The sequence below is a fragment of the Protopterus annectens genome, chromosome 4.part0 (assembly GCF_019279795.1).
Source record: "Protopterus annectens isolate FY-2018-M chromosome 4.part0, PAN1.0, whole genome shotgun sequence".
Lineage (NCBI taxonomy): Eukaryota > Metazoa > Chordata > Ceratodontiformes > Protopteridae > Protopterus > Protopterus annectens.
In genome coordinates this window covers 1,876,306,321-1,876,325,853 of record NC_056733.1, presented here as the reverse complement: position 1 = coordinate 1,876,325,853, position 19,533 = coordinate 1,876,306,321, and the positions used below count along the sequence as shown (strand labels likewise).

The 19,533-nt window shown below is 40.5% G+C and overlaps 1 protein-coding gene across 3 annotated transcripts in view; it reads left to right on the top strand.

Annotated features, from left to right (window-relative positions):
* The window catches only part of GEMIN5 (gem nuclear organelle associated protein 5), a 1,677,795-nt gene that overhangs the window by 749,545 nt on the left and 908,717 nt on the right, over positions 1–19,533 (top strand). For all 3 annotated transcript variants that reach the window (XM_044069545.1, XM_044069544.1, XM_044069546.1), the window contains one exon: positions 19,343–19,438. In XM_044069545.1, coding sequence (XP_043925480.1) covers positions 19,343–19,438 — 96 coding nt within the window. The remainder of the gene's footprint in view (positions 1–19,342; positions 19,439–19,533) is intronic.

Genomic DNA, 19,533 nt, shown 5'->3' with positions numbered 1-19,533 from the left:
TAAGACTCTGAGGAGAGCTCTTTCTGGTTCTCTCATCTGGGGGGTTTCATTTTCTCTGAGACTATTGCTAGAATGTGCCAGTATTTTCAGTGCAAGAACACTGTTTTCAGTTCCTCAGAAAATACTGAGTTTTTGTTGACAGATTTTTCAGAACCTACACCCATTACTCCTGTTTTGTCAGCTTTAGAGAATGTGTCATAATCTCAACCTGGAAACATCAAAAATCTGGACAAGTCCATGCAAAATGGGTAAAAATCTGTATGCTGATTAACGTAAAATTTGCATACATAATTGCGTAACTCTGCCCACTCCAATGGAATTGTGGGATACCAACTTTCAAACACAAACTGAAGAACAGGCAACCAAAATATGGCACCAGAGTCCCCCTGCAGCCATTTCAATGTCCTGGCCTGGCTGTTTCACCCCATTTACCATAGACACTAATGTGTGCATGCTGCTTTACTTCTACAATGATTATTTGGATTTTATTTTTACATTTTATAACACAATGCACAAACACTAATAGATATCTGCTAAACAAAGCAATACTGTCTCACAATGAAAACAGACTTGGCATTAAAACTTCTGCCCTTGAAATTCACATTCAGTGAAACAGCATTGAAACCCACATCACGTCCAAAGAAAATGCATCTGGCCAGTGGTGGATAAATATTACCTTTGGGCTGTTTTCAAATCATAGTCCCCTTGCACATAAAACAAGAAACATACATGCATTCTTTGATGCACCTTCCTGACTTTAAGTTATATTCCTTGCATAATGCAATACACTTGTTAGACTCAAGTTAGAGCACATTTTAAAATTTTTGTTTGAACATTTTTCCAGTAGGCAATGAAACAAAATGCATGAACCAATAATGACAAAACTGCCCAATTCAGGACATTATCAGGCATTTTGCACAGCTTCTTGCACTTATTTTCAGTTTCATTTTTTTTTTTGTGGGGGTTGGGGGACAAAAGGCCAAACACCAGGGACACATTTTAAACATTGTTTCTATAATTTTGGAAAGTTGCTAGAATAGAATGTTGTTACCACCATGCATTTTACTGCCATGTCTTGAACCCTGGACCCTGTGCACTACAGTCAGAGCAACATACCACTATGTCAAATCAGCAGTTTCCTGAAAGACAGGAAGACAAACTTAAATGGATATCATTTAGTGAAATTCAGTTCTCACTTCTCACCATAGCTCTCAACCTCTTAGCACAAAAAACCTGGACAAAGCCATTAATGGGGGAGTACAGCTCCAAAATAGGGACAACTTTCAAATACTGATCTTATAAACTTAGAAAATTGCTAGAATAAAAGGTTTTGTTACCATTTATTTTCTAAAGAATATGAAGTCTGAAATTTAAATGCCTGTCATTATTTAGTGAATTCAATCCTTCAGTGATTTGCCACAAAAATCCTGAAAATCAGAGATTTAATGAGAAATCGAACAAAAATATGAGGCATAAATTCACAAATGGGTGGTGGCTAGTAACTTTATAGGTTCATATGTGTGTACTAGGTTAATGGCCCTGGAGCCTTTACAAGCCTAGCTCATAAGATTACCCTGGCATCGTGCCACCCAACCTTTCATGCCTAGACAAAAATAACTGCAACTCAGAGCTCAAACTTCCCCCAACTTGGCAAAACTATTTTGTTTAATGTTCTGCCCCCTTTCAAACAAAATGCTTTATTTCCTGGCAAGTCAGACGTCAGTCAATAACGCTAGAAATTAGAAGCTTACACCATTGTTTAGAAATCACCCGCTGATGCAATTGCTGAGCATTAAGTGAACTACAGTAATTAAATCTTGTTCTTAATGTTGGTCCTTTGTACACAATTCTTGTGGAAAGAGAATTGGTGCTATGCTGGAATTATCAGTTTAATATGGAGGGGAGCTATGGACGTTTCCTGTGCACAAGTGATCACGTTACTCTACTGCTGTGCTATACGATAACAATTTATGTATTCAAGTTATATATACATCGCGATTATCTATTTCCTGCCATGTCTGCAGTGATATCACGAGCAGGAGGACACTGATATTATTTCCATCAATACTGGCATGCCCCTTCATGGATATTCTTTCCATCAGTGCTGACGTAGCTCTTCATGACTGTTAACCGTCAAACTACCTAAAGACGCGTAAACATTAAGTGTTAAGACACTAACAAAGCCATTAACTACTCCTTGGAAAGTACAATGGGGCTAATGCTAAGGATAATGATAGGAACTACAGTCATGCGTTTATACCTAGTACAATAAGTTTACTTTATTACACACACTTTAAATGTTAAAAATTAAATTTTATTTGGTATCTCACTATATTCCGAACTAAAGTCATTCAAGAGTACTACTGCGCACAGCTGGAGACTCAAGCTAGTTATCCACCGAATTCTTCAAGACTAAGGTGCGGTGTTTTCCCTAAATGTTCGTTCACTCCACAAAAAAAATCATTCAGCGAATGAAAAGTGCTAAGTACACCTCCACTGCTTTCTTAGCGTGGACGCAATGTTTTACTACATATGTCCAAGAGCACTAGGTGTACATTACTCTGAACATTATATAAATAGCCACAAGCCATCAAGCGTCTCTACTCCAACAGAATGACTGCAAAATCTACCATTTAACATACTTTTCCTGCAAAGTCTGCCATTTAGCACAGCATACCTGTACCAACAGAATGCATTTGACTGCAATCCAGTAAAAGCTCAAGTTAAACTGTATATACCCAGAGCCACAAAAATTAATCCTCTCCACAACATCATATTCCAGCCATCACCCAGGTACTGTACGTCTAGAACAGCACGTCTTAAGCATTCAAATATAACCTTTTTTAAATTAACCCTTTAACAGCACCACAAACGCATGCGCTGCAAATCAAATGTCCTATATGTTAACTAACTTTATTTTAGTATGCACAGGCAAATAACCTTTTCATTGAACACTACCACTTAATACCATAAAATAAAACGATTACAAACTTTTAACTAAGAAACACGAGACAAAACACATTTGGTCACACACACACACACACACACACACACACACACACACACACACACACACACACACACCAAGCAGAACTAGATAGTAAAAATGATGCAAGCAGAAATGACATTCAGTTTATGACGGGAAGAAAATACCAAGCAACTCCGTGCAGCACTGTTAAGTAGATAACTCCACCATCTGAAAATAACGCAGAAAGTAAATACCAAGCAACTCCATGCAGCAGCAGGATAACTCCACCATCTGAAAGTAACGTAAGCAGAAAAAAATGGGAAGAAAATACCAAGTAACTCCGTGCAGCACTATTAAGCAGATAACTATTCCACCATTGTTTCCTTCCCAAACATACCTGATAACTTGAAGCAAATAACTTAATCCACTATTTAGCAGATATCTCCACCATCGTTTCCTTCCTAAACATACGGTCCATGTAATAACTCCACCATCGAAATACTTCCTTCCCAAAATAAGCAGAAAAGCCAAAGCTCTGTAGCAGTCGTTTCCGCTCTCACAGATCAATTCAAACAGCCAGCCAGAAATGCATGCCCTTGAGCTCAATTCCGACAGGCTGACGTCTGCTCAAAAAGCACAAAAGAAAAAAAAATGTTTAAAAATTGGAAATGAAGGGGTGCCACTCGAGAATCGTGGCACCCCATTATTTGGCCCCCAAAACACGTTAAATGAGTAATTCGGTACGGTTGGGAGGTATGGTGTGTGTTATTGTGCAAACTATTGTTAGTCAGCCAGCTGTCCCTAAAGACAGATGGGATGTATAAAATTTCTCAGCTTTTTAAAATTGTATATACCATTCCCAAGCGGCAGCAGCTATAGCCTTGGTTAATCCCACTGCTGCTAAGCACTTAATTCATATCCTATTCTTTTTCTGATAAGAATGTGAAAATTGTTGAAAGGTGTGGGGTAAAAGGTGATTATTTCTGCAACTTTGGTTTTCAGAATTTTGAATGGTCAGGTTTCATATATTAGTTTGTTCTGAAAAATTGTGAAAGTATGAGGGATATTTTTTTTCCCCCTGCAGTTTCTTCTTGTGAGGAAAAATCTGCTTTAAATAACTTTCTGTTTTTATATATACAGTACTCATTGTTTGCAGAGTGTGTACAACTCGGTAGATATTTCTTCCCGGGATATGGCCTGCCTGTGGTACTGTTTTAAGGAGGTTTCCGTGGCTGCATTCACAAAATATTCCAGATGATAAAAACAGCTTTTTGAATTCTCCCTTGGACATTTGATGTTTGTCCCTTCTGCTGCAGAGATCAAAGTGTGATGAAAGGAGCAAGCTGTTCCAAGGAATTTCAGAGATTTTTCAGCCCTTCTTTTACAAATGGTCCAAGTGATTTACTTATCTTCTATTTTGGCAGAAAACAGAATAAACAGTCACAACAGAATTCAGGTTAACAGACATCTCAGAAGGCATGGCAAGAGAGCTCCAAAAAGAAGTCTCTAACCTCCCAAACCAAGACAGTTCAATATGTTTGTGATTACCCAAGAAACCTTATGATTTACTACCATCCTGACCCCATTTTTCTTCCAGAAAGTCTTAATCTCCATTTCTTGCTATGGCAACAGACTGCTTCTGACAAATGGGTTCTGAATATCATACAAGGTTTACAGATGGCAGTGGGAGGAACTTCCTCCTTTCCTGGTGGTCATTCCTCATCCTTCAGATTAGATTCTTGTTTTCACCTGTTCTACAGCACATGCTTTCTCAAAGACTGATAGAACCAGTTCCTCCTTCCGAATTGGGGAAGGATTTTTATTCAAGAATGTTCCTAATGCCAGAGAAAGAAAAAACTTGTAGACCAGTTTTTAGGTCGATCTTTCTTCAACTTGTTTGTGATATTGCCAGATTCAAAATTGTCACTTTACAACCTGTTACCTCCTCCTCTTCTTTCAAGTTTCCTGATAACATTGAACTTAAATGCTCATCACATCCCTACTCATCCAGACTTCAGATGTTTTTTAAGGTTTTCTATGTCTTCATCACATTATCATTTTTCTCACATTATCATTTCTCTACCTTAACATCTGGACTCTGCAGTGCCTCAAGTGCTTACAAAGTGTTTAGCTCCAGTTATTGCTATTTGCAGGCTACAGGGTATCCACATTTTCCATATTTAGATGACTTGCTTATCTTTGCAGAGTCTTTTTCATAGTGTCAGGAATCTCTCTCTTGGGTGAGAGATGTCTTGGAATCCTAGATTGTGCAAGAGAACATTCAAAAATCTTTGACGCCCTCACACAGGATTGTGATCTTGGGATGACAACTTCCACATGAGGCAATATATCCTTATTTAAATCGCTTTCTAAGGTTGTCCATGCAGACTTTGGTTACTATGAGGGAATACCTCAGGATTTTGAAACTCATGGAATCTGATTCTCATGATACCCCTGACAACACCCTTTATCATTTCAAATCCCAGTGGTGGGGTTTATCAGAAGAGAAATCTTTTGGTGAAGACAACAGATATCATTAAATTGAGGTCTCCCCTTCTCTGCCTGCTCAAAGCAGTCAGTCACCACAGACTCTTCAGACTTTGCTTGGGGAGCAGTTTCAGGAGGGATAATAGCGCAAGGTTGTGTGGTACCAAGGGTAGATGCAAGTGCATAAATATGTAGAAGATGCTTACCCTGATCAAGGCACTCAACCCTCTGAACCATCTTTGGTCCCTGGGATCTCTGCAAAGTGGTTTCAGACAGTACCACGCTCATGTGATGCATCAAGCAAGGGGGGGGGCAGGTCAATACCCCCTTTGCAGACTAGCAGTGTTAGCTTTGAGATATAGATTCACATCACAGTCTTACTCTATAGGCATCCTCCATTCAGTCCGAGCAAAACTGAGTGGCAGACAGACTGAGCCAGGACCATGACAAACCCTCACAAATGGAAACTAGATCGGGAGGGGTCTTCCAACATTTGATCCATCTGTGGGGAGTTCCTCAAGTAGACCTTTTTTGTCTCATCTTTGAACAATCAACTGACAAGTTTCTGTTCCAGGACTCTAGGCAAAGAAGCCTGGAAGATGGATGCCTTTTCTTTTAATTGTACAGGAATGTTCCTGCATGCTTTTCCAGTTTCCATTAAGTTTCAGAAGGAATCCCCCAAAATCATTGTTGCGACTCCCTTCTGCCCGCAACTGTAGTTCTCCCTTCTTTTGGAAATAGCCAGGGGCAATTACTGCAAGCTTTGTCACAGATTGGATCTACTCACACAAGATCAGGGATATTTGAATACACTCTGTTGTCAGTCATTTTCACTTGACTACCTGGAGGGTAAGACCTTAATTCCTTTCAGGCACCTGCTTGCTGAGGACATGTGGCAGGTACAAATGTAGGCAAGAAAGCCTGCTACTAGAAAATCATAATTAGCAAATAGAAATTTTTGTTGGTACCAACAATGTAACCAGTACCCATTAAGGGCTAGTTGTTCTCTGGTTTTACAATGTTTGCACAAGTTACTTATCCTCTGGCCTTTCTGATTTTTCTATCAAGGTTCATTCATCAGCCATTTCACCATGTCTGTCCATATATCCTTAGGGATTTTGCGTAAGAAGTTCCCAAGTGAAGTGGTAGCCCCTCCTTGGGATCTTCATTTGTATTGGAGAACCTAACACTTGCTTCATATGAACCGGCTAATCTGGCTAATTTGAGGTTCTTAACATGGAAAATAGTTTTTACCGATTACTCTGACCTCTGTAAGAAGGGTATCAGAGTTGCAAGCTCATATGTTAAGTCAGCTCTACCTAATTTTACATAGAGACAGGGTTTCTTTGAGAACTAACCTTTCTTTTATGCCTAAAGTGGTATCCAAGTTTATTTTAAGCTAAAATATCCATCTCCCTGTTTTCTTTACTGAATCGAAAAATGAGGGAGAAAGGATACTCCATACCATGGATGTCCACAGATAACTTCGATACTATTTTGACGCAACTAAACCGGTCAGATCTTCAGATCAATTTTTTTATTTCTTGTGAAGATAAGAAGGGCAACCTGTGTCTAAACAGACTATTTCCAAATGGTTGTCTAAGGCAATTACATTTTGTTATAATCACCATAAGAAATCTGTTCCAAGCCAGGGTCAAGGCCCTCTCTGCCAGGGCTTTTGCTTCATCTGTGGCTTTTTGGAAAGGCTTGAATTCTAGAAATATTCTGGAAGCTGCTACTTGGTGCTGTGTACATACTTTTACAAACCACTATAAGCTTGATTCCTTCTCGAGGTCCAGATGAAGCTTTAGTGGGACCATTCTACAGGGGTCCCTAGACTCTTCTCCTTCCATCTCTGAAATGAAGTTAGCTATGGTAATCTTCCTATAAAGCTATTACTTCAGCCTCCTTCTTCCCCCCCTCTGCTTCATCGAAATGGGGGAGTTTACTTACTTGAGCTACACTCCTCTTAGCTGACCAATCTCCCTCTTTGTAGTCTTCAGGCTGCTGCTTGGAGATGGTCTGAGGTACAGACAGACACACACGCACACACACACATGCATACACACTTTTGTCTACATACCCCTATGCTTATGAGCTGAGGTCATGCATCAGATCTACGACATTGGAAAGGTAAAGCTTTGGTACCCCGGCTGGACGTCAGTGGTGACAGCATATAGTTCAGGAATACTGCAGCAGTGATCAGTAGGACATCATCTGTTATGGTAAGTTCTTATGCAATTGTACTTTTCTAATGTTAGCATTATGATGCAGAAAACTAATGCCCAATGTAGCAGAGTATTTCACTGACTCTTTGCTTATATATCAGAATGAAATAACAATGGATTAACTTCTACTCACAGAATTGAGAGATAAAGATTTCACTCTTTCATTGTAAGAAAAAATATGCATCCCAGCAATTCTTACACTTGAAATTCTAATTTATAGTCTGGTTTAATTCCCTCAGACTTTGAACCTTCCGACTCCTCACCGTCTGTGGTGCAGCAGCATGGGTATTACAATAGGGCCTGGAGAGAGGAGGGAGATGGCACTTGATTACTTCTGCTGCTACTTGAGGGAAGGTAGGCTGCTTTGCTTTATGAGGCATTAAGACCTAATCACTGACATGTTAGGTACATAGTTTGGATCCGGGAGGGCAGTTGGTGTCACAAGAAATGCATAATTTCTTCATCAATGTTGCATTGTTGAGTACCCCCCCCCCCCCGCATGATTAACATATCCAGACTTGAATAGAAATATGATGCAAGAGTCTCCAGAGCCTGCCTCACAAACTTTACCTCATGCTGAAACAAGATCAGCTGGGTTGCAGTCGTGGCTGTATCCCTTTGGGCCACACAGCCAACAGTATCTGAAATGCAGTTATTAACAGCTTAGTACCTTGTTAGCAGGACAGAATCCTTGACTGATCTTGCTTAACTCCAACATGAATCATATTTCTAACCTGATTCTTCTCATGAATTAAAATGTGAAAACATAAAATGGCAGCATGGGTTTCTTTGTCTTCACATGCATGTGAGTGATTCATCTCTCCTGTCCATGTAATTTAAAGTTGCACAAGCTCCTTAACCACCAGTCAGCCATATGCAACCTAACTGATCTAAAGTGCAGGTCATGTCTCCTGACCTTATTAAGCTACTTTGAAAAGGTTACAGGGGCTGTGAATAGTGGCCATTTCGCGCACACTACTTTCTCGACCTGGCCATGACATTTAACACTGTCATATGGTGGTATTACTGAAAAATTAGAGAAGCTTAATGTAAACCCATACATTGTCTGCTGAATTGCAAATTAAAAATCAAGTAGATCCCAAGTTGTGAAAGTTGTTGGTTCCCTCACTGAATATAAACTTGTAACTACTAGGGTACTGCAAGTATCAGTTCTGTGCCCTCTCCTGTTTGGCATTGATTTTGTAGATGTCCAAGTTAATGTCCCAGAATTTTGATTTGCTGGAAGTGTGTTTATCATTGGTTGAATTTAACTGCTCTTCTAGAGCTGAGCTGTATATCCCATTGTGTGACCCCTAGGGATTGAAGGCGACTGAGAAGCAATGCTAAATTGGAGCATAAGAATGATGGATCCAACAGGGAGGATGCCCTCTTAGCTCATCTGATTCATTAAGAGTGTATTTTTTATCCTCTCCCACCACCTGGACCTTGTATTTATGGATAATAATTTTGCAGCCTGGGAGCATCTGAGTTCATCTTTGTCTACTACATGGAAGACTGATAATTCTCCACTGTATGTGGGGTTTAGAGAGGGTATATTGACTAAGCATTCCAGGAGGGCACATTCCTCTCTCTCGGCTACCGAATTTGTACTAGACATCTCAATACTTTTCTGTCATACTGTCTGATAAGTCTAAGACTTTTAATTTGTACGCACTATTCTCTCACCAGCCAGTTTCTCAGAACCTGTTGCATCAAGGTTAATGTAGCTAAACGGACTTCTGACATAAGTTTTTTATATGGGGGTAAAAGTACCTTAATACCCCTTATGTAGGGGGCTATGACTGCTGTACCCTGATTAATATACCTATCTCGGATTCTCAAAATCTCAGGAACTTGTTTTTATTCTTTTTTTACCAGAAACCCATTGGACAGAACCTCTTGAGCTTTGATTAAGTATATTATGATCAGTGTACTGTGTACAAGTACTCCTGGGGCAAATTAGGCAAGAGGGATCTTATTCTTTGCTACTGTTAGACTAAGATTCCTTAATTGCCTTTAATCTTTCCCAGGTTCACTCCTACTCATGAGCTCAGGTTTTGAGAAAGGAGACAGGCCAGTCTGAATTTGAAGTTAAGGAGGCTGTGGAAGAGACTCTTACCTCAGCATCTACATTGGACTTTTGACGCATTCCACTGTACGTTTTTTCTGTGTTGATTGCAGCTGACTGCTTGCACTTGATGGCAAGGCTCATACTCATCTTGTGAGAATGATCTTTGGCAAGCCATTCTGGATGGTTCCATCTAAGGTGGTGTTCTGTTAAGCAAGCTTCCCGGAAGCCTATGGAAAGCATGTAAAAATGAAAAAAAAGAATTGGGTATTAACCACCCTGTAGGGCCTTGTATTGCCCATTCTAGTTTCCTTTTCTTCTGATCCATTCTAGCTCTAATATGGCCATGTGTAGAATCAGAAGTGTTCCCAAGTGTGTCCCCCCCCCCCCCCCCTCACCGCTACCTGGCTTCATTATCTGAATGTTCTAAGAGGATGACTGCACCATCAGAGCAGTCTAACTTGACAACATATGGGACAAAAGGCCTCTTATCCAAGCCATCACCATGGAGCAGTGGGTTATAGAGTTGGTCACAGAAGGACATAAATAAGAATTTTGGGGTCCATCGCCTAAAATAACTCTGCTAAGAAACCAGGCAGTCTCCACTAAGCTCTTAGAACAGGTGTAAACTCTACTGAACAAAAGGGTTGTAGAGCATATTACTATTTGGAAGAATGAGATGTTTTTTTCTTTCCCAAAGACTGCTAAAGTCCTATCCTGGAACTCTGTGACTTCAGCACATATATGTAGTACGGCCTGTGACTTTGTCCAGGCTGGTCATGTCGTTGCAGCTGGGAGCCTGAATGATATTGCTCGGCATGATGGATTACTTTGGAGAAATCAGTTTTTGTGGTCAACACGGGAGGTCCCCTCTGTTTTTAATGCAGTTTTTTTTGGCCACCCTCTACTGACCATCTGCTTACCTTCCCTATCACCAAGTCTGCCCATTCATTCCCCTATGACAACCAGAGTTGAAGATTGAACTTCCTGGTGAGAGAATTTCATACTGTGTTCAGTTGGTATGTTAAGCCCTAGTCCCCTGTGCTGGTTCCAGGCATGTTACTGATGTACAGACCTTTGAAGTTAAAGTCTCCTCCTCAGAGAATACTCCACCTCTGGGTTGGCATGCCTGTTTAATGGTCCAGTTCTTTGGGGATATGCATTATGAAATTGTTCCCCATCTCTTCAGTTGCAAATCTTCACTTTGCTATTCCACCTTCTGTATTCTGGTTTGCAGTCTGCTGTGGTCTCTGGTGTACACTATCAATGTGGCAGGTATGTGCCTCTCCATAATGTATTCTTTGTACCTCCCTCCAAGGAGATGAGTAGGCACAAGCCTCTCCATTCTTAGCTCATTCCTCATTGGCTTCTCAGGTGACAGGGCTACTAATTGAACACCTGTGTCTTGGGTTGTAGTCGGGGCTTCATCCCTCTGTACAATAGAGCCAATGTACTGCCTTCTGTTTCATTACAAAGTAATACTGTGACTATCCCTCTTCTACACCCATAGTATTTACCAAGGTGTTACCTGTTATAGCAGAGAACTTGCAGGAGATGAGCAACTTGTGCCCCTCGTGGTTTTCTGACTTGGGCATTTCCATGGCAGCAGGTCCTTGGGTCTTCATGAAATGGGAGAATTTCTCTCTGGTCGTTGCTTGCAACTTTGCCTTCTTTGAGATAGAGTTACACCACGCACTTCAGTGTTTGTCATTCCTACCTTTGGAGAGGGCCACATAATGATAGTTTTGGCAGCTTTGATGATGCAGCAGAGCGTACTGGGTCAAAACCCATCTTGATCCTTTTTGCCCTTATGTCAGACATGATCTTGTATAGTTTCATTCCCTTGCCTGGACTATGAGGAGTTGGTGGCTATATAGCCATTACATCTTCACATATCTCATCAGTTTCAGTCCTCTGTCACAGGCATCTGTAATGATAGTTGATTTCTCACTGATCTCAGTGGGCCTTCCTTTCCTGTAAGTAAACCCATCACAAGCCCTGGCACAGGTACTAGCAGATCAGGTGGTGAGTCCATGTGTACTTCTCTAGTGTTCCTGCCCACCTCCCACACCCATCCCCAGGCAGTGTGAGAGCTTTTATGTAAACCAGCTGAAGCTACACACTGTTATTTGTTAAGGAAAAAAAACTTAAAATGATAGTTGAACCAAATTCCTTCCTGGTCTCATTAGAAATTTGGTCCACACATGTTACATGAACAGAGAAGATTGCATTTACTTGAAGAACTGGATGCCTGATAGTTGTCATGCATGTCTTTGATAGCTGTAACATTCAAGGAGGAATAAATATATTAGTGGACTCGCTACAGACCTTTTTTGGAGTTCTGGATAAGAAATCCTCTGTGGTCAGTGTCTTGCTGGTTTGGGGCACTTGGGAGATTAACTTCTTTTACACTACATGAGGGAATTTGGTCTTCTCCTGTTTGCTTATCAGGGCATGGAGGAATAGAAGGATGCACTCTCTCATAAAGGCTGGGGAGACTACTATATACTTTCTTACAATTCCATCTGACTACACCATATCTTGTAATTCAGAAAGTCTAAAATGTCTCCTGTTTGCCCTGTAGTAGCCAAGAAAGGTGTGATCAGCTTTGGGGTCCTAAACATTAAAGGAAGCTATCTGCTGTAATGCTAAGGAAGTACCCCTCCAACTGTCTAATAGTTGGCTGGGTTGGCTGTATATCTGGACTCGACTTTTCCCTTAGATTCTGTGCATCTACTGGAAATTCAGAGATGATTAAAGCTGCCATAAAGCCTTCCTTCAACCAGAAGTATCCTGCTAAGTGGGCAAATTTCTCTGTATGGGTAAAGTGGTAACTTATACAACTTCGCTCATTTAACTTTCAGGTAATCCTGAGCTATTTCCGACACAGTGTATGTTACTCTGTTTCTATGTGTATCTCATGCATTTGGTTTTGTAGTACTGTACCCTGGATAATGTGTCTAAGTTGCAAATAAATAGGTCAGCGTACTGACTCAAGCAGACTTGAACAAAACCAAACTGTATAACAACAAAACAGTCCACTAGGACCATGAGTATCACAGTTTATAAAAATATTTAATATGGCTAGTTTAAAAACTTTCACACAGTTCTTCATCGGGCTTTAGTGCATATAAAAAAAATCTAATTTATAACAAATTACAACAATCACATGATCAAAGCAACAGCTGGTAGTTTAGAGACATTTGCTTAAAATCTGATATCTGAATCTGATCTCCTCTAATAGATGTGCTTGTAACCTGTAAGATAAAACATTTGAATTGATATGTCTCATCTGTAGAATTAATGTTTATACAGTGCATTGGTAGTGGCCTATATAATAAGCATTGCAAATTATGCACTTAACCATATATATAATATTCGGCTTGCAATCACGTGAATTGCAGAAAGTCGAACGGTTGATGTGCAAACATGATTGTCAAGGGGTAGGAAATCGACTTGAAAGAGGTCAAATGAGGTTAGTCGGGACTGTGGCGGGAGGTCGTGCTTCAATGAGGAACAAGGAAGTAGCCCATTTCCTCACTGTAGTGCGATCTTGGAGTTGGTATATTTAAGTCACCCCCACATGGGGTGTGCAGGGTGGCGAAGCCACCTTGCTTAATAGTAGAGGTTAGTTAGCTGAGTCAGTCGGGTGGAAGACTGTAATGTTGAAAATGTCAAATAGACATTTCAGTCTTATGCTGCTGTAAGATTTCAACGTTATTTTTCGATGTCATTGTTCGACTGGATCAGTTTCAAACGTACCATTGTAACCCTAATATTCTTGGTATCACAGGTTCCAAATGCTCATAACGTAAAAGTAGTTCCATATACAGGATGTTGTATAGATGTTTGAGCATATATGAGTACAATAAACAATTTAAATGTTTTATCTTACAGGTTATAAGTACATCTATTAGAGGAGCAATTTAATACATTTTACAGAAAAAGAGGAATTAAAATGGGTTTTACACTTTCGAGCTCGTGTACTTCCAGGTCTTAATGGCAGTATAAGCATCAAACCTTTTTTATATGATTTACATATTCAGATTTAAAGTGAATGTCTCCTTAAATTACCAAACTGTTGCTTTGCTCTTGTGATTTAATTTTTTATAAATGAGATTTTTTTAATGCACTTATAAGTCTGATGAAGCATTGTATGAAAGTTTTTAAACTTATGATAAATATTTTTATAAACAGTGATGCTCATGGTTCTAGTGGACTGTTTTATTGTATCTACATAACTGATATAGCAGCTATCCCATGGTTCAGTTGCATATTTCTGGCATGTCTGCACAACATGATCTTTTGCACCACAGAACTGTGGCACAGTACCAAATGGTTGAGCAGCTCCTTACAGGGGTTGTGTATTTTTGCCCTCCTGTCAAATTCTATTTTCCTTTTTAAGACTTTAGAGTGATAGTTGGCAGTCATGTCCATCTTCTGTTTGGACTGTCTGGTTCAGCAATTTTATTGCTAGGAAGACATTGTTTTTGGAGTCCACCACCTGAAAAGACTATTTGAATTCTGGACAATTAAATGGATTGATTGTCTCCATTGCTCTGAGTAGTAAAGGTTTTGCAGTACTAAAGCAAACTCTATACATGGATTGTTAACTGCATTATTTTTTGCCAGTAACATGTGAGCTACTCATTAGCAAATGTTACTAATGAAAACATTTCACCAGAGACATGGTTGATTCCATTACTTGCATCAAAAATGTTTCACTTTTAGTTTAGTTCTGTAGTGGTATATTCAGGAAGGCTTTTGAGAGGTATAGTGTGGGCAGCATGAGGGGGGGGCATTGGTGGGCACAGTCTTAGAATGTATGCATGGACAGAGTAGACTGACTAAAATGTTATCTTTAGTGAGATGTTTGTCAAGTCATTCACAGTTCTTACCTTCTCCATGTTTTATTGTTCAAGAGTTCAGATTTTAGGCTATTCAAAAATACGTATTCTAAAAAAAAAAAAAAAAAAAAAAAGGTTTCTAATTGGCACTACCTTGCCAGTCTTTTTCAGTTTCTGTGACTGCATTATCCTTGTTTCTTTCTGTTTTAATTTTATTTATCTATAGTTTATTTGTAGGTTTTTGAACTGAGTAACAAGGACCCATTTTCAGCTGTGACTAGTTAATATAAAACAGCAGATAAATATATTTGGAATTATTATATTAGTAACAGATGTAACAGTCAAAAAGAAGCTACAAAAGGAAAGTAATTAGAAAGAAAATTAATTCCAGATAAGAAATATACAGATGGATGCTGGTTTTGCATAGTTATTATTAGCAATGAGATCCTGTAAACATTAGAAAAAATGGTTCTACAACCCTACTCTGTGGTTTAGAGACATGAAGCTCTAATTATAACCATAGCTCAGATAGTGACTTGTATGCAGAAGAGTTGTACAAAGGAGGATAAGAGTGAATGACTGACCCTGGCTTGTCCATTCTGGTGGTAGAGTGGTGCTTCCAGTTGCCTGATCACTACCAGTAGAAAGAGGCTTTTAGTTTATAAAGCACAGCTAGGATCTGGAACATTGGCTTGGTTGTAACATTCCAGTGATTCAGTGCGTAAGTGGCAACATGCAGACTTAGGGTAGGGCATTGTATGGCCTTATAGTGAGCTGACTGCCTGTGTCAGCCTAGATTCTAATAGTTAGGAAAAAAACTCATTGTCAACATAATCCGGTGCCAGTGAGGGTATAGAGCACCTCCATGATTGCCTGAAGTGAAGGCCCCCCCTGTCGGTGGATCAAGCTTTCTCATTCTAGGGACTTCTCAGTGATGGGAAGTACACAGTCTCAAGACTGTTAGGAGGGTGTTTAGTGGTTAGCAGGAAATAAGGGTAAAAAGCACTTAGAAAAAAGAAAATGAAAAAAAATGATTCTGCTGTAATGTCTCTGATTCAATGAGTTAAGGTTGAGCTAAAACTGAAAAAATGCTAAGTGCTTGTAAGTACAGTAGAGAATCGATTATCTGAACTAATGTGGACCTAGGGTAGTTTGGATAATCAAACTGTGTTCATAGGTTGATACTAGGCTATCTGCCGTAGGGCATTTACAAGCCTAGCCAGAGTGTGTTTGGCTTTCGCCACCCTTCTTAGATTAGTTGATTGTGCCTCTGTATAGTAGGTCACAGAAGATACCCCATTTAAGGTTAATTTACCATGCCTCTGTCTAGCAGTGAGACAGAAGAGATCCCAGGGGTAAATTTACGCTCTCCCATCCAAACATCAAGATTCTTCTTGAAGAGGGTCATTGAGGGGCTCTGTCTGACATGGATTGGGATTTTGTTCCAGAGTGAGGGGAGCCTCGGGGATATGAATCTGTCCCTCCAGCATGTTCTATTTATTTCTGTGCTGAGGTTTAAGTCACTGGAGCATGTAGTTCTCATGGATTTGGATTTCTTGAGGTGGAGCATGTCCATTAATTCTGGGTTGGACATAGCTTTATACTTCAGGCACAGATCACCTCTGAGTAGGCGGTAAGCAACTGAGTAGAGCTGGAGTTTCTTTAGCCTAACTGCGTAGGGCATCTGTTTGAGTCCCTTGATCCTCTTGGTGAGGTACATTTGGGGTTTTTCTAGTTGTAGCAGGTGTCGGGTAAGGTACATCCCAAATGGGGCATTGTATTCAATTATGGGCCTGATGAGTGATGAGTAGAGGGGCACAATGACCTCTCTTGATCTAGATGTGAACCCCTTCGTGATAAGGTGGGCTATATAGAATGTCTTTCTAACCACTTTGGCAATGTGATTGTCAAAGGAGAGATTGCAGTCTACTTGGGTCCCCAAATCCCTAATTACTTCTTCCGTACTTAATGGATTACCACCTATGTGGTAATTTGTGGGCACTTTGTTTTTCCCAAAGGGGATGACTATGCACTTTTTGGCATTTAGCTTTAGGCCATGGCTCTGGCACCAGTTATCCGTCTCTTGGAGGATGCTTGTGTCAGCCAGCGAGTCGATTATAGCCCCCAGTTTGCAGTCATCTGCAAACTTTGTCAGCCATAGTCCTCCTGTGTTAGCCTGTACCTCAGAGAAATATATACCAAACAAGAGAGGTCCCAGGACTGAGCCTTGTGGGGGACGCCACTTGTAAATGGTTTAGAGTCTGACATGGCACCTGCAATTCTGACCATGTGGGTTCTATTCCTAAGCCAGTTTGCAACCCATCTTGTGACGTAGGGGTTGATATTTAAGGTGGTGAGCTTATTTATGATGCCCGAGTGGGGTATTGTGTCGAAGGCTTTTGCAAGGTCAAGGTAGGCTGTGTGGACTACCTTCCCTTTGTCTATGGCCTTGGGGACTGTTTCAAAGAAATTGACCAGGTTCAAGAGGCAAGATCTGCCCTTAACAAAGCCGAATTGGGTAGGATCCAGTGGTTGTAGGTTCCCAATGTCTTTGTTTATGAGTTCCATGATGATACGCTCCATAGCTTTGCAGACCAGGCTAGTTAGGCTTATAGGGCAATAGTTTCCGGGGTCCGTTGTGGCACCACCTTTATGGAGTGGGACCACTGTTGCAGTATGCCATTCTTTGGGTACATATCCTGTTGTAAAGCTGAGACTGAACAGTGATTTTAAGTGAGGGTTCAGTTCTTATTGGAGCTCATGTAAAATGCAGCCTGGGACACCGTCTGGTCCCATTGATGCTGTGTTTTTTGCTTTGGAGAGGGCAGCACTCACCTGTGCATCTGTAATGTCAGGGAGGCTACACTCTGTTGGGATAGTCATTTACTCATTTGGGGGGGGGGAGTTTGCACTGAACCTGTCTGCCAGGTTGTTGGCAATGTCTGTGGGTTCATTGTATTTTTTGTCATTTTGCACTAACTCAGAGCATATCTGGGAGTTTCCACCCAGGTTTCTGACATAACTAAAGAAAGCCTTGTGATTATCTTTAGCATCTTGTGCAATTTTTCTTTCGAAGCTAGCCTTAGATGATTTTATGAGGGATCATAGTTTCTTGCTAGTACTGATCAGAGTTGCCTTCTCTTTCAGGGATTTTGCTCTATCATGTAGTAGCTTCCTCCTTCTGTTGTACAGCTTATTTATGGCTGGGGTCCACCAGACAGGTCTCCTTCCTTTGGAGGAGTGTGTCTTGGTTTTATTTGGGATAGCATGATCCATGCATTCCTGTAGGTATCCATAGAATGCGTTTGTAAAGGATTCTGTGGTTTGGGCCGTATTTTCCACTGGCCCTGGGGCTTTGAAGGATTCCACCTCGGTTTTGAGAAATGGGAAGTTTGCTTTTGAGAAGTTTTTGACCGTGGTTTCCTTTGCTGGGGGTGGGGATGGGATATGGATGTCAATAGTGATTAATTTATGGTCAGATCTTGCCAATGAGGGGTATACCTCTGGTATGGAACATAGAGTCCCCATGTTGGTGATGATCAGGTCCAATATGTTTTCCCCACTTGTGGGAGTGGTGACCAGTTTTTCCATAGCATTTGAGTTTATAAATTCTAGGAACCGTTGGGCTAGTGTTTTGGGGCTTGAGAAGTGCTCCCAGTCTATGTTTGGGTAGTTAGTCACCCAATATAATGGTGTTTGGAGAGACCTTCATATTCTCCAGTGTCTTCAGGAAAGCCGAATGGGATTCCTGAGTTTGGAAGGGTGGTCTGTAGCAGGCTACAAACTGGAAGGCAGTTTTGCCCACTGTTAGTTGCACATGGATGGTCTCAGATACTTCGTGCTGTGCCACCAACCTGGAGGTATGGATGGGTATCTTTAATGAATATGGATACTCCTCTTCCACTTGTGGTTCGGTCCGAGTTTTGGGGCTGAAAAACATGGTATGAGGTATAGCCTGGTAGTGCTGGGGTGCTCTCGGGAGCCTAGAACCAGGTTTCTGTTACTGCACAGATATCGATATTCTCCATACTGAGGAGAGCCTCGAGTGCGTGCATCTTGAGGTTCGGATAATCAAACATATAATTGAACCAGATTTTTTTTCTGCATGCAGGAATACACTTTTCAACAATTCAGTGATTCCAGTGGACAATAAAGAATATTTTTCACACGCAAGCTGGCTACAAGCTCAAAAAACATGCTCAAGTGAAAACATACAATGTTTACATATTCAGACTTTATGATTTTTCCTACCCAAAAACTTGGGATGTCTGGTTTGGATAATTGGCGTTTCTGATAATTGAGAGACTACTGTACTTCTGAAACAAAAAAAAATTAGGTGCAAGCTACTATGAAGCCAAATGTGTGTAAAGTACATGTTTCTAGTTGTTCTCCTTTCCTAATGTTTTCTAGAAGCCATGCTTTTGTACTACCTGTGACAAAGAATTAAGGTAAGGATGGAACCAATCCAAAGCATTCCACTGCCAGTGACTTTAGTATTTCCCTTTCTCTCACTGTAGACAATTGTCAGTGAGAAATCTGTTGGAGTGATACATTTTGGTAGAGGATTTGCATACTCTTGTCTGTGTAAAACATACACTGCTGAGTTACTGTTACAGTAAGTTGTCAGTCACTGTTCAGTTCTGTCTCGTGGGGATCCTGTAAAATCTACTGTGTAAAGCACTTTAGTATTTATTGGTAGCCAAAATATTAAAGTATATTGTACTGATGTCATTCTATCTTTTAGAAATAGTCAGCAAATGCATACCTGGAGCTGGTGAATATATTCATCTAGGACTCTTCACCGACAGAGCTGCTGTTCACAGAGTCATAAAGGAAGAAGGTATATTGATTTAAACTTCAGTCTTTTGGTTATTAATGCTTATTGTCATTGTATATTGGGTATTGTTTGTCAGCATATCAACTCACATGACTTTT